The following is a 13,836-nucleotide window of genomic DNA, read 5'->3' on the forward strand; positions in this document are numbered from 1 at the left end:
TGGCTTGGTATTTTGTTAAATGGATCTTATGAATTTTTCAGAGAGGTTCATTGCTTTAGTCAGGCCTGGTTAAGTGGAGGATCATATCACAACCCAACATTCTGCATTGCACTGTTTTAAAAATCATGTTGCACTGCATTGTTTTAAAAATCATGTTGTTTATAGAGGAGGGATTTAAGCTGACATTGATGGATAACTGCTAATAATATTCTATTGTTATAAACTTAAAATATACTGAAATATTACTTCATTTTAACTTTATTTAATTTTTCTTGAATTGGGGACATTGGCAATGGTATTAGATGAAAAAACGCATGGACTGTTACATAAAAGATTTTAGAGCTTTTAATTCTACTGTAGCTGTGCAGCCTGGGCCTGTCTGTCACATTGTATTTGTTTCTGACCGGATACTTTCTTTTTCTTCAACCTTTTACTAACATGAATCCTCTTAGTGCTTTTGTCAGGATTCATATGCTATTAGATTACTCTTTAAATGTTGATGAAACAGAGCTATACTGATGTACTCAGGCTTAAGAAAATGCTCCCTATAGCAGGATGAATTAGATATAATGTTATGGAAATTTGACTTATAAATGGGGGTAGAGGAAGTCAATTTCTGGGAAATGTCAAAATAATGTTTTTTTTTTTAGGTATACTTTCCGTTAGTTCTTAAACTCAATCACATATCTTCCATTGTAATCCGTAAGTGAAACTGTCTGATTGTAAAACTGATTTCTGAACATTTATTACATACATGATATTTACAGATGTCTATGATTTTATTTGTATATATTTTGAACGGAATATTTAAAACTCTACTTTTTGCAGGTCCAGAGAAAACTGAAACAATTGAAATCCATTTGCGTCTCCTTTTGAGCGACAGCTAGCATCCAAATAGTGGTAGTGATATGTAATGCTAAATGAAGCAGATAAACATGTCTTTAAATGAGCAGCGACCTACTGCACCCACCTTTCAGCAGCTGGTGGGGGCTCTCTACGCGACTGCGTGCTGTGCAGGGGTTGGTGGGCCCCTCTGCGAGATAACTAATGGAAAAGCTTTCAGGGCCTTAAACCTGAAGGAAAACGTCAGCTCACATTTGGCCGCTCACCCAGGTCTAATGTCTCCCAATCACCACTGCTCTTACCCATTTTTAGTAAGACCCCCTACACTTAGCTTTTCCCTGTTACACTCTCTCTCACACACATACTTCAACCCCAATGGACTCTTCAGACTGACTGACTTTAGAGCGTGCCAGGACTCAGGAGACTTACCTTGTTAAACAGTCCTGAAAACAACAAGGACTTCAAAACAAAAGTGTGTGGCGTTTAGGCAGTAAAAGCGTGGTACTCAGGCTCAGCTGGGACATCCCAGAGCAGACTGGAAAAATGCTCCCTGTTCCCCTGAGTCTGCACTGAGGTGTCATGTCAAGCTGGAATAGGATGAATAAGAGCAGACAGACACTGTACACTGATGGCCTCACACACTGTAACCTGATGCAGAGTTTAAGGGAAATCAGACTTTGCTATTGAAAATACTTTTTAATTCATGGATTTATTTGTTTTGCTTAGTGTGTCAATTTGTCTCTGTAAGTAAACAATAGAGTTAATATTTGTACTTTTTTCCCCGCATATTATATATCCTGTTATAAAAGTGTTTTTATTTATATAGGGGTTGCACAAAATTTTCACATATTAATTGTTTTATTGGTGGGAATTTTGAGGTTTTTAGATTTCATATACGTAACATTCAAATACAAAATTTCATATACACAAATACATGAAATTGAATTGAAATTTCTAGTTATATATATATATATATATATATATATATATATATATATATATTATATATATATATATTATATATATATATATATACAAGAAACGCGAGTTATGTAATCAGATTACTTTTTTCAAGTAACTAGTAAAGTAACACATTACTTTTTAATTTACAAGAGAATATACTTTTTCAAATAAGTGACTTTATTTTCCAATTTATTGATTGACAGCTCTCCTGTCCCCATGTTGAGAGAAATCATAAGATGTTACTGTAGTTCTAAAACAAATATGAATATGCATTAATTAATCTCACTCAAAAAAAGTATTCCTCAAAATGAATAAAAATAATGCAATTTAGAATATGACGCAAATCTGCAATAATTAAATGTTAAACAACACAAATATCCTTTATGTATTTAATCACATTCTATAAACTAATGTCTTTGCTTCTGACCTTCGATGATCAAGTGCAACCATACTAATAAGCAAAAATTACTATAGACAAACATTTGAGTGTCTTTTTTTTATTGCTGAAGTGTGTTGAAATTTCTTCTTCTGCATTCTACTGTACGGATGTAAATTTACTTTCCCTTCACTATGAGGCGTATTCATTTCACTTTTGGTGTGAAAAGGCTTTTATATTTGCCAAAAATATAACTTTTTTTATTTTGAAAACAAACAAGCAAGCCCTGTCCAGATTTAAAAAGTAACGCAAAAGTAACGTAATGCATTACTTTCCATAACAAGTAACTAAGTAACATAATTAGTTACTTTTTTTATAGAGTAACACAATATTGTAATGCATTACTTCTATAAGTAACTTTCCCCAACACTGTATATATATATTCATCTAGTATAATTCCTAAAAACCTGTGCAAATCGTGCTTCTCACAGATGTGTGAGGGTCTGTCATCTGTGCCAAGCAAATTCCCTGTTATGTTTTTTTCTCTCTCTTTATTCTATCTACCTTTCTTTTTAAAATCATGAATAATTTGTATCCTCACCCTACTGCCTGATGACAGCTGTGCAGTTGTCTTGCAGTCTGTTTTTCAGATGAAGTAAATAATGAATAAAGCGCCACAACAAAAGAACACAGTATCTGAGCCCTGTCTCCCTGAGACCTTCCACTGCTATCCCATCACAGGGGTGCAGACGCCACTCCTGTTCATCTGGCTGAGTGATGGACTGCTGAGTAATTCATCTTTGATAAAAACCAAAATATGTTTCACAGGTGGTCCATACAGACCTTACCTGTTTATATTTTGCTTTAAAAATGTTTAAATTATTAGCCATAACAATACACTTATGAAAATGCGCTGTGATGCATGTACATCAAAAATGTTGTATTTGCTCAAAAAAATAGTTTATCTAATTACAAAATAAGTTTATATATATAAATATATATATATATATATATATATATATATATATTTACTCACCCTCATGTAATTCCAAACCTTTGACTTTCATTCTTCTGTAGAACATAAAGATGACATTTTGAGAAAGTTTTTTTTTTTTTTTTGTTAAAATGGAAGTGGTAACCAAAACTGTCTGGTTCGTCAAAATATCTGCTTTTGTATTTGCAAAAGAAACATATTCAAGTTTAGAATGACAGGGGTGAGTTAACAATGACATAATTATGATTCTTAAATTAAAAACTGGGTATCTCATCTAAAACCTAAGCAAAACTTAATAAAGCCTTCATATTGTATTTGTAACTGATATTAATTTTAGATAATCCTAACCATGAAATAGCTATGTATTTACTTCTCTAATGCACCACCTTGTGAACATTTCCATGTATAGCTCTTTAAACCTTTCAATTACCAGACAGATTATTGCAACCTTTATGTTTTGTTTTTGTTAGTGCAGGGGTGTGTGTGTGTGTGTGTGTGTGTAAGCTAAAGACTGAAGAGCTCTGATTACTTGCCCACTGAAATTGATTGGGCTCTTTTCAGGACTTCTTCTATTCATATTTGATATGCCTGGAGGCTGTGGGGCAGCGGTCTTAAAATCCTCACTGAAATCTGGCCTGGCCTAATGGTCCACTTGAAGCTTGCACTTTCCCTTTGAGTGAACTGCAGAGGATTGAAACATGGGGGATACTGACAAGGCAGTGCAAAGCCACATCCATATGCTCACTATACTTCCACACACACAGCACTGTAATGTTCTCTAATAGTGAAATAACTAATGCTGCATTTTAAATGAGGTCTTGGAATATAACTACAATGTTTTTGTCAATCTGACAGTCATGAATGTTATCAGCTGTTGATAGTAAAGATTACATACCAAATATTGTCCTAACTCCTCAGGCATGTTCGATTTTCCAAACAGCATTAGGACATGTAAATCCCACAGCTGTGTGCTTTTCTCTGGAATAAATATGGATTTTCATGTTCCCCGCAGTCAAATCTTCAGGGTTTTAAAATATTCAGCATTTTCGCGGGCATAAATGCAGTAAGATTTGAGCCATAAAAAAATCAGTGGTTTTAATCAGTTTTTTAAATGGTGCTTAGTTTTCTTTGTGTCTTCCTACTGTACAAAAACTTACCTATATAATATAATTTGATCTCGACTGTTGAGGGTAGCCTACTTTTGGAAAATGGGAAATTATTATCCGGCATATATGGGCGGTTGCGTTGTTGGAAACAGATATTAGACCTTACATTATTTACCTTGACTGTGCCAGATCCCTAGAAAGTTGCCGTTATATCCCGGGGCCATTTAAGACTGCAGGGAAGCAGAATGCACTGAAGTGTTTCTGCTGAATAAACGCTCTTTATTTACACTCAGTTTGGTTAACAGTAGAGATCCAAGAGTGTTTAGAGTGTAAATAAAAGGGGATAATTATTTTCACGGTCAGATAAGATAGCTAGAAAAACAAAAAGACGTTTTATTTGACGACATTTGCATCCATGATATCTAAAAACAGGTATAATTAAATTTCGATAAAAAAAAACCGTGTGATTTTGGTCAGATTTATCCTGTTTTTAATGACTAATTTATCTGTGCTAGTAATTCATAATTGCTGCAGTTCATTCTAAATTAAAGTATAAAATAAACCGTATAAATCGAATAGTGTTCAATAAATGTAAACGTGACATTTATTTCTCGCGCTGTGCAATAAATCGTTGGAAACGTTGACAATCTATTGTCTAAAACAAAATGGACAAATAAAAATATTCAAAATATGACTTCGAGCGTCAGATATATATATTAAAAACCTTTATTTTTTATGAATAACATAGCGAGCATGATTTATTATTGGTTTTCAATTTATCTTTTTTTTGTGTGTGTGTGGTCTACTCTCAGCCTACAGTGAATTACTAGGCTGCTGAGAAGACATAAAACATAATTGATCAATCATCTTTAGCTATTTGTCCATATTTTTCTCTTCTCTTTCCATTCTAATATAATTCTTGATTTCTTATCTTGAAAATATACCCTGCGAAACACATTTGGAATTTCCAACAGTTGCTTCGAATAAATTTTTATTTTAAACAAGCAATGAAATACTGGATATTTAAAATAATGAAATACTTTCATTTACGATCATGAAATGAAGAAGCCTTAGCTCAAGATGAGTTATTCGTTGCGCGCACTTCGTACAGAGATTTAATAAATCTGTATGAAACATTATACAAACTGATTATACAAAAAAGAAAATAATAACACATAGAAATACATCTCCGTATACTCTTTATTCCAATAAATAGTGTAAATGATATGAAACAATTTAATTTATGGATTTAATTTATTTGAAAATGTATAGACAATCGAGTTTTCGTTTAAGTTTAATAAACGAGTTTTCGTTTTTTTACGCCAAAGAAAACGAATCTAAATAGAAAAGAAAAAATGATGAATGGAAAAGCTTGGACAAGTTGCCAAATCATTTAAGTTGGGCTATAGTACACAAACAATGGTTTTATTGATGAAATCTCGCTGTAGTCTATTGTAGTGCTTGTTTTGCCAGCATTCCCTCTGCAGCGTTGAAAACAAAGTGACATTCTTGTGAGATGCGGTGATTTTTCTCTCCTTCAGCTGATATTTTGGGTGATAGCCTGCAGTGTCCTTTCTCGCGGCGGTTATATTTCGTCTATGATTATTTTGGTGATAATATTTTGGGTTCAGACACGATGCTTGGCATCTCTCTGCAGCGGGCTATTGATCTGGATCCAGATACCCTGTGATATACCCTGTATAACATCACCATGAAAGCTGCCAGACCTGCTGGCCTGCTGCTGACTCGTAGGCAAATCTCACAAAGCATAAACAGCTCTACAACTAATGTAGACGCTATTACTCGCCTTCTCTAAACACTGATTTAATGTTTTATGAATGCGCATTTATAGCTTGTTAAATGAAAAAGACTTTTAAAGTCCCGATGGGTTGTCCAATAGTGTTCGGTAGAGTCCTGAAGTGTTCCTCACTTCAGTCCGTGTTGTGTTTCCTTGTGTCTTCTCAAATCGACCTTGCGCTGGAATCCTTTGCTGCAGAGGTCACATCCAAACGGTTTGAATCCGGTGTGTTTCCGACTGTGTGTTATCAGATTGGAGCTCTGACTGAAAGCTTTCCCACACACCTGACATTTGTGTGGCTTCTCCCCTGGGAGAGAAAATCCATACGTCAGCGTTTTCCTCCAACGTTATATGTCTATAGATGAAGTTCTTTAGCTTACCTGTGTGGATGAACGTGTGTTTCTTCATATCTGATTTCTGGTGGAATCTCTTTCCGCAGTACTGGCACGGATAGGGCCGTGTGTCGGAGTGTATGAGGAGATGCGTGGACAAAGTGGAGGATCTTTTAAAACTTTTCCCACAGATTTTACAATCAAAGCTTCTCTCCTGTGGGATGAAATGCTTGTTTTTACAAATTCATTTTCGCATTCAATCGATTTCATTTAGACAGGTTTGCTATGGGTTTCATTAAATAAGAATAAAATTCGAGCACTTTACCTGTGAGTGAACAGCTCTGTGTTGCTCCAGACTGACTGCGTGTCCGAAAGTTTTCCCGCAGATGTCGCAAGCAAAAGGTCTTGTTCCACTATGCGACCTCCGAACGTGAACTTCCAAGCCATGCGGTGTGGAAAACACCTGTGGAACAGAGAGGACAACCTTTAATAATGTCTAATCGTGATTTTTATAAATACGAGCGAGCTAATTTGCGCTAGTTAGGCTACATTACCTTGCTGCATTTTATACATTTGAATGCGCCATTTAGCAGGAGACGACTACACATCACATCAGAGCTGGATTTGATCTCAGTTCCTTTTCCCAGTATGCTGCTGTTATCGTAAAGTCCAGAGGCAGTGGAGCGCTCGAACAGGGTGGCAGTGGAACCATAGCTGTTGTAAACGGTAGCGCCAGATCCTCTTTCACTGAAAAGAGAGGACTCGACCACGCGATCGCTGTAATAGGCTGGAGCAGTAGGCCGCTCGAGATCCAGAGAGCGGTGATGGTTGAAGGTATGCTGGACCAGCTGTCTGATTTCACATCCCGAGAACCTGCTCCACGCGTAAGGCCTGAAGGGCACGGCGAACGGATGCGTTTCTTCACCAGAGGGTGAAAAGGACTTTTCTGACTCTGTTAAAAAAAATTGATAATTTAATGATTTCTAAGTTTTAAATCAAACCATTTAGGATTATACAGTGACGTAGCAGTGTAGCACAGGGTCAAATTGTATAAGTAGCTAATTTATAATTAATGTTACGTGCGATTTGTGCCTAATTCTGTTAATGTTAAATGTGCAAATATCTTAAATACTTTTAATGTTTTTATGTTGTGTCAATTCCGTTCGGTGATCCGAAATGAATGAAACGTGCCCAAGCAGCCCAATAACGTTACTACCTCGTGCAAATAATTTCCACCAGGTAAAATGGTTTGGTAAAAACAAAACTTTAAAGAACAGGTTGACAATTATATTCATAAACACAAGAATTATGGCCCAGCCGTATAACGGACACTAAATCACATGCATTCACACTGTAGGTCAAGTTGATGAGCTTCAGATAGCTATCTTAAATAGCTTGCACGTTAAGATATATAGTCGTACCCGGTGATGCTGATGGTGATGGAGGTCGCCAAAAGTCTTCGTAATCTGAGGAGCGGTCGCACACGCTTCCCTCACTGCTGAGAGGAGACTTAGAGGAAAGATCCGCGTGATCCACCGCCAGGTGAGAGTCCGGTGAACAAGCGCCAGTCGCGTCGCCTGTCAGGGCATCAGTACAGCACTCTGACTCATCGGAGGGTTTGCTTTCTGTTAGGAGATTTTTTTTTTTTTTTTTTTCCGTCAAAACCACAGCTAGGCCTATATAAAACATTTATATCACAACATTCATATCTAGCTATATATATATATATATATATATATATATATATATATATATATATATATATATATATATATATATATATATATATATATATATATATATATATAAATAAATCTGTAAATGTGTAAATCTGTAAAAAAAAAAAAAAATGATAGGGGTATGGTTATATTAATAGGCTATAGGCTATAGCTACATACACACACACACACACTTTTTGTTTGACTTGACATGTTATTAATTATAGGCTAATTGCGATGCATTTTGCATTATCAGCAGATCGCTATAATTTTGACATACCTGCACATATATGAGCTAAAATAGTATCAAGTCTGTTGTGGTCATCTTCCAAAGATCGCGGCTCGTGGTAGCTGTGTGCTTTTTTGCTCTTCACCAAGAAAGACCTAGGCATTGTGTCTCCTCTGGTTCCTTCCTCCTAGGTCCTCAGTCATTAGTGAAGATCAGGCAATCTGTCAGCTTCACGGATGCGGTGGCTTTTTTATCTCTGAAAAGATTTGAAGACCATTGGTTGAGCAGCGCGTCTGTATAGAGGATATGGCAGGGTGGGAGCATGCGTAAAGCAGTTCTCTCGTCTGCCAGGTGTTATGAAGACAGGTGCTTTAAAGGAACAAGCCTTAGGCCTGTGATTGGTCCGCCCCTCTACGAGAGGACAGACAGGTCCGGGGGGAGCCGTGGCTATCAGGATAAGTGATACACTGTTTTATCAGTGTGTTACTCAATCCCTAGCTGCAGGGGGAGAGGAAACGCGGAGACGGCGACCCAGCCTGCGTCTTCTCCATCTATAGATTTGTGCAGGTTCGTGCATTAATGATTAGCTGTTAACTTTTTGTTTGTTTGTTTAGTTAACAATATGGATATCACTGATGGATAATCCACAAGGGTGCATTTTGTGTCCTTATTGTGTAAATATTAATATAGGCCAATGTGTAAATACTAACACACCTTGTTATTGTAGGCATTTTCCTTTAAACTATGTTCGTTTGCTGTATTAGCAAAAAAAAAAAATAATAATAATAATAATAATTTTTGTTTTCAGACGTGTCAACTTTGTTTTCGTCACCACGCCCCCCGTATAGCTCATAATGACAGACTAAACGTCATCACAATGACACCTTCAAGTCTTCAAAAAGTGTCTCCTCTCTTAATGACTTTATCTTGTTTTGTCACATTTTGTAAAGAAAACAAAAATTATTTAAAATGGACGTTTGTAGAAATATCAGCATTAAATCATTCTAATAAACACATTGTATTGTCATGACCTTCAGCGCAATGCCAAAACTAAACAAATTAACAATATAAACCCAGTTTTGAAAGCATATGTCAGCACATATTAAACGTTTAAGATGGCTCAGTTGAATCCTTTTCTAAAGTTATATTTTTGAATAATATATTTATTTTAAAGGATTAGCCTATTTCGATTTTAAAAATAGAAAATCAACTAAATTAAGTCTAGTTCACAGCCGAAATTAAAGTTAAATATTTTAAAATGCTGCTTTTGAATTTGACTATGGATTCATTAATCGAAGTGATAAAGGAAAACTTGAAATAAAGCTGTCCACACGCCAGCGGGGTCACGGTGTTCTCGAGTTTCGTGGCTGCTCGGGGAACAGAGCTGCCTTGTTCGGAGTGGACGCTGGTGATCTGTCGTGGACACAACAGGGACACGCATTCAGCTCGTGCGGCAGACAATCAGTGGGAGCCCATAGCCAGTCCATCATTCTGTCTCACCTGCCTTTGACTCGTGACAGCCAGACGTCTCCTAAAATGAATCTCTTCACTAGCGCACAGTATTGGAGTCTGTTATAGTGGGGGAAAGCTGTAAATTGATGTGAGCGAACCGTATAAATGGAAGTTGCTTACTGCTTCAACTAATTTGGACATCGGTCACATTTTGACCAATCTGTATGGATTTATGAAGTCTGTCTCGCCCATCAGAACACTGATACCTACAATCGCTCAGTCCCGGATCTGCAGTGAGAGTGTGTCCTGGCCAACAGCAAAGCGCAATGTGCCCTCCGTCGATTAGACCTGCACCTCGGGGAATCCGGTAGATAGGATACCGATAATGCAGGCAATATCTTGACTGACGTTCAAACATTATCTCACTTTTAGCCTACTTGAGAATCATATATTGTAGTCCTTTATACAATTATAGCTATTTACCTGTATAAGTGACAGAAAACGGATTTTAGGCTAATACGGAACACTAACGGGGAAAAAAATAAATAAATAATTAATCTCGATCAGCACCAAATAATTTTATGTCGTTCCCAATAAAATCTGTCAGGATACATGAAGTAGCCTATCTCAGAATAAAATAGTTACAATAAAAAGCCTTACCGAAGTCATGTTGCTTTTCTTGTTAATTCTGAATGTAAATCCTATTTATAAAGAAGCTATGAGAGAAAATATTAATCTATTTCTCTGAACAACCATGGTTATATCAAAAAGTGTAACACAATGCTTTTCTCTGTTCGTTCATGTACGTCCTAATTGACAAACTAAATACCAAGCGTTGTAAATGAAATCGTTTTACATTTGCACTGATCAAACAATACTGAAATGAGTCAATCTGTTATATTAATGTTAAATTCGTGAGTAGGCCTATAGTATGAAACTTTATGCAAAGCTGGAAACGCGCTAACTGTGATTTTGCTCTTAGCGAAACCCTGATTTAAGAATTGTTTAATAAGCTATCAATCACTTTAAATTTGACAAGGGCTCATTTGCCAACAGGATTTTTTCTGTGCTTACCTGATCACGCAAATCGTTGGAAGATGAGTTCGGGACGGTCGTGGTGTGTTAGTTTAAGGCAAAGAGTGCACAGCCCTTCTCATCTCATGGGTTTTAGGCGTAAGAGCACAGACGAAAAAAAAGGCTTCCTGAACGTTATTTGCGACACATCTCAATAGTAATCCGGTGTGAGGAGGGCTGTACCTTCAGCAGCTGTTTAGTTAAGAGTAATGCTTGAAGCGTGAATGCTTTTTATTTGTCCTGTAAGACAGTTACATAAAATGTAAATAAATAAATCAATCTAGCATAATACAGGAAATAAATACACGTCAAAACATTGGTGCCATTTTTTAAAATCTTTTTCGATTTCTAGAGAAACGAATTTCCAAACTTGACTATCGTATTAAATGTAAAATAATAATAATAATAATAATAATAATAATAATAATAAAGATTTTAGATTCATCAACCGACTCATTTAAAAAAAAAAAAAAAACACTTTCATTTATTTCGCTCCTGTATGGGAAATAGCAAACACAGCATGACATTGGTAGACCACTATTAAGTGATATTTTTATTTTGTGTCCAACATGTCCATCATCTTCAAGACACTTAGGTCTATCTTGCATTGTCAACGGTCTGTAAAGCCTCTAATGCATTCCACAGGAGTTCACTCGATTTTGTAAGGTTTAAGTTTATATTAAATAATGTTTTTACTTAATTACTTTAGTGTTTTGTGCTTTGCAAGGTTGTTTTGCAAAGTCTTTATTTTGTAGGTGAAATAGCCATTTTAAAAGGTGGGCAAATAGTTTACCAACTTAACATCCATCATGATGGGTTTCAAGGCTTGTTCTCAGGTGCTATTCATCTCCAGCCAAGCATAACATCATAAATAGCAGACTGATAAGAAATAACTTCATTCTTTTGCTTGAAGATGACTTCTAAAGTCTTCGAATAAACCACTGGGACATACAAGCTCATGGAGGAGAACAACAATGTAGAGTGAAGCTCAATTAATTATACGGCCATAAACAGGGAATAGTAGTATTTTTCAATGTTATGAAGTGATATGCATATCATCGGTGCAAAAATGCAAACTGATTCAGAAGCTAGTTGGTATGAATACAGATGGACAGTGCGTGTACATGTATTCTCATTGGCTCTGAATGGCTGTGAGTGCTATCAGTTAGCCGGAATTCATGATTCGTAACATACTCAGCATACCACATACCGTTGAAAATATTATAAAATCACCAAAAATTTCATTGAATCTTCCCAGGCACCAAAAACAAAACTCCATTCTGTGAAATGGAGAACTGACTACGTACATAAAAAGTTACTGGACAGTATTGTGCCAGGAAAAGTCGTTGCCTCCAAAGACCTCCCAAATTCAGTAATACGTCCCTTTCAACTTAACTGTACAATACATTACAATATAGACATGACATCCATTGAATACATATTTTCAAGTAATAATGGAGATGAAAAAAATCTAAACATGTACATATTTACATAGATGCTGGTTTGTTGACCCACACTTCATGTGTTCAAGACCCAATCATATAATTCATGCCAGGAAAACAAGGCTTGCTAACTTTAGATATGACACCACTGTATTAATATGGAACAGTTTAATGTGCATTTAAAGATGATAGTGTTCCATAATACATTTCCCTCAAAAGGTATGTGTTCACTGGCTTCTCATGGTCTAATTGTAAAAAAAAAAAAAAAAAAAAAAAAAAAAAAAAAAAAAAAAAAAAAAAAAAGATGATTTAAAAAATAAACTATGACGATGCAAATTCTTAATGCTTAAAACACTACGCTATACAAAGTAGCTTCTCGTAATGTGAAAAAAAATCGTGGGGTATTAGAAACACCCCCTTTTAAGGTTTAGGATTCCCATGCCACAAAATGTTGATTTTTATTACAAGGGTCTCAAAGAGCCTAAAGCGGCCCATTAGTCGTCCTTATTGAGGCTAAAATTAAAAACTAGCGCCAGGACAAACATCTGACACATTTTGGCAAAAACAAAACAAATGCAGATGTAAACCATGACCTTAAGAAAGATATGACTCCATAAGTCCATTTGTAAAGATGAACGAGGGCTTTTCAAGTTCTCCAGTTTGAGTCCCATGCTCAACGCTGCAGGCAGATTTAAAGGATGAGCTTACAAACATGCTCTCCTTCCCAGACCTTTGAAGGCAGTTTGTCTCACCAGTCCAAATGATCACACTGTTGTTGTCTTATGGCTGACATTTGAAGGCACACTAAGTCGTAGGGCATCTCCTTCCTCATCACCCTCACTTTCTGAGTCCTCCAGGTTTGGATGTAGTGTGATCCGGCCTCTAACCTGATGTCTGGTCAGCTGGGGTGACAGCTTCACTCCGTCTTCATCAGAGGACTGGTACGATTCATTGTCCCCTCCATAGTGATTGACTATATGAATCCCATCAAAGCTGGGTTGGTCGTGTAAGCCCCGCTGCCCTCTTAAACACCGGATCTATGAGCAGAGAAAGAGTGCATCAGCACAACTGAAACTTTAACACCTCAGCTATTTCATTTGACAACATGCAAATAAACAACAGGAAACAATTTCTTCACAAAAGATAATGATAGGAAAGCTAACAGTTGCAAAACACACATTAATGCACAATCTCACCATAGAGAGCACCATAAATTTAAACAAACACATATAGTTGGATAAAGGGGTCAAAATGCTCATTTAAACAAATTTAACTACATAGACAAAGGGATAGTTCACTTATAATTAAGTCATTTTTTCACCTTCATGTTTTATTAAACCTGTATGAATTTTTACAAAAGAAGACATTTTGAAGAACAACTATGCACCAAAACACAGACGTTTTTCAAAATATCTTCTTTTGTGTTCCACTGAAGAAACGAATGCATGCAATTTTGGAACATGATGGCGAGTAAATCGTGAACATTTTAATTTTGAGTGAACTATTTAA

At 36.1% G+C, this 13,836-nt stretch overlaps 2 protein-coding genes across 10 annotated transcripts in view; both read right to left on the minus strand.

The window, feature by feature from the left end:
• Positions 1 to 5,464: 5,464 nt before the first annotated feature.
• On the minus strand, positions 5,465 to 11,280 carry gfi1ab (growth factor independent 1A transcription repressor b). Of its 2 annotated transcripts, none has more exons than XM_042758275.1 (7): positions 10,886 to 11,280; positions 8,411 to 8,615; positions 7,834 to 7,989; positions 6,967 to 7,364; positions 6,738 to 6,875; positions 6,461 to 6,626; positions 5,465 to 6,387 (listed from the first exon to the last, which is right to left on the minus strand). In XM_042758275.1, the coding sequence occupies exons 2-7, from the start codon at positions 8,520 to 8,522 to the stop codon at positions 6,209 to 6,211; spliced, it is 1,149 nt and encodes a 382-aa protein (XP_042614209.1). In that variant the 5' UTR covers positions 8,523 to 8,615; positions 10,886 to 11,280; the 3' UTR covers positions 5,465 to 6,208. The 2 variants fall into 2 exon arrangements, with proteins under 2 accessions (XP_042614209.1, XP_042614208.1); XM_042758274.1 differs by having other exon boundaries at positions 7,834 to 8,037; positions 10,886 to 11,279.
• Positions 11,281 to 11,411: 131 nt separating this feature from the next.
• The window catches only part of evi5b (ecotropic viral integration site 5b), a 62,112-nt gene continuing 59,687 nt past the window's right edge, over positions 11,412 to 13,836 (minus strand). For 7 of the 8 annotated variants that reach the window (XM_042758271.1, XM_042758267.1, XM_042758266.1 and 4 more), the window contains one exon: positions 11,412 to 13,364. In XM_042758271.1, coding sequence (XP_042614205.1) covers positions 13,092 to 13,364 — 273 coding nt within the window. In that variant the 3' untranslated portion in view covers positions 11,412 to 13,091. The remainder of the gene's footprint in view (positions 13,365 to 13,836) is intronic. The other variant, XM_042758273.1, reaches the window with a different exon arrangement.

The sequence above is a fragment of the Cyprinus carpio genome, chromosome A6 (assembly GCF_018340385.1).
Source record: "Cyprinus carpio isolate SPL01 chromosome A6, ASM1834038v1, whole genome shotgun sequence".
NCBI lineage: Eukaryota > Metazoa > Chordata > Actinopteri > Cypriniformes > Cyprinidae > Cyprinus > Cyprinus carpio.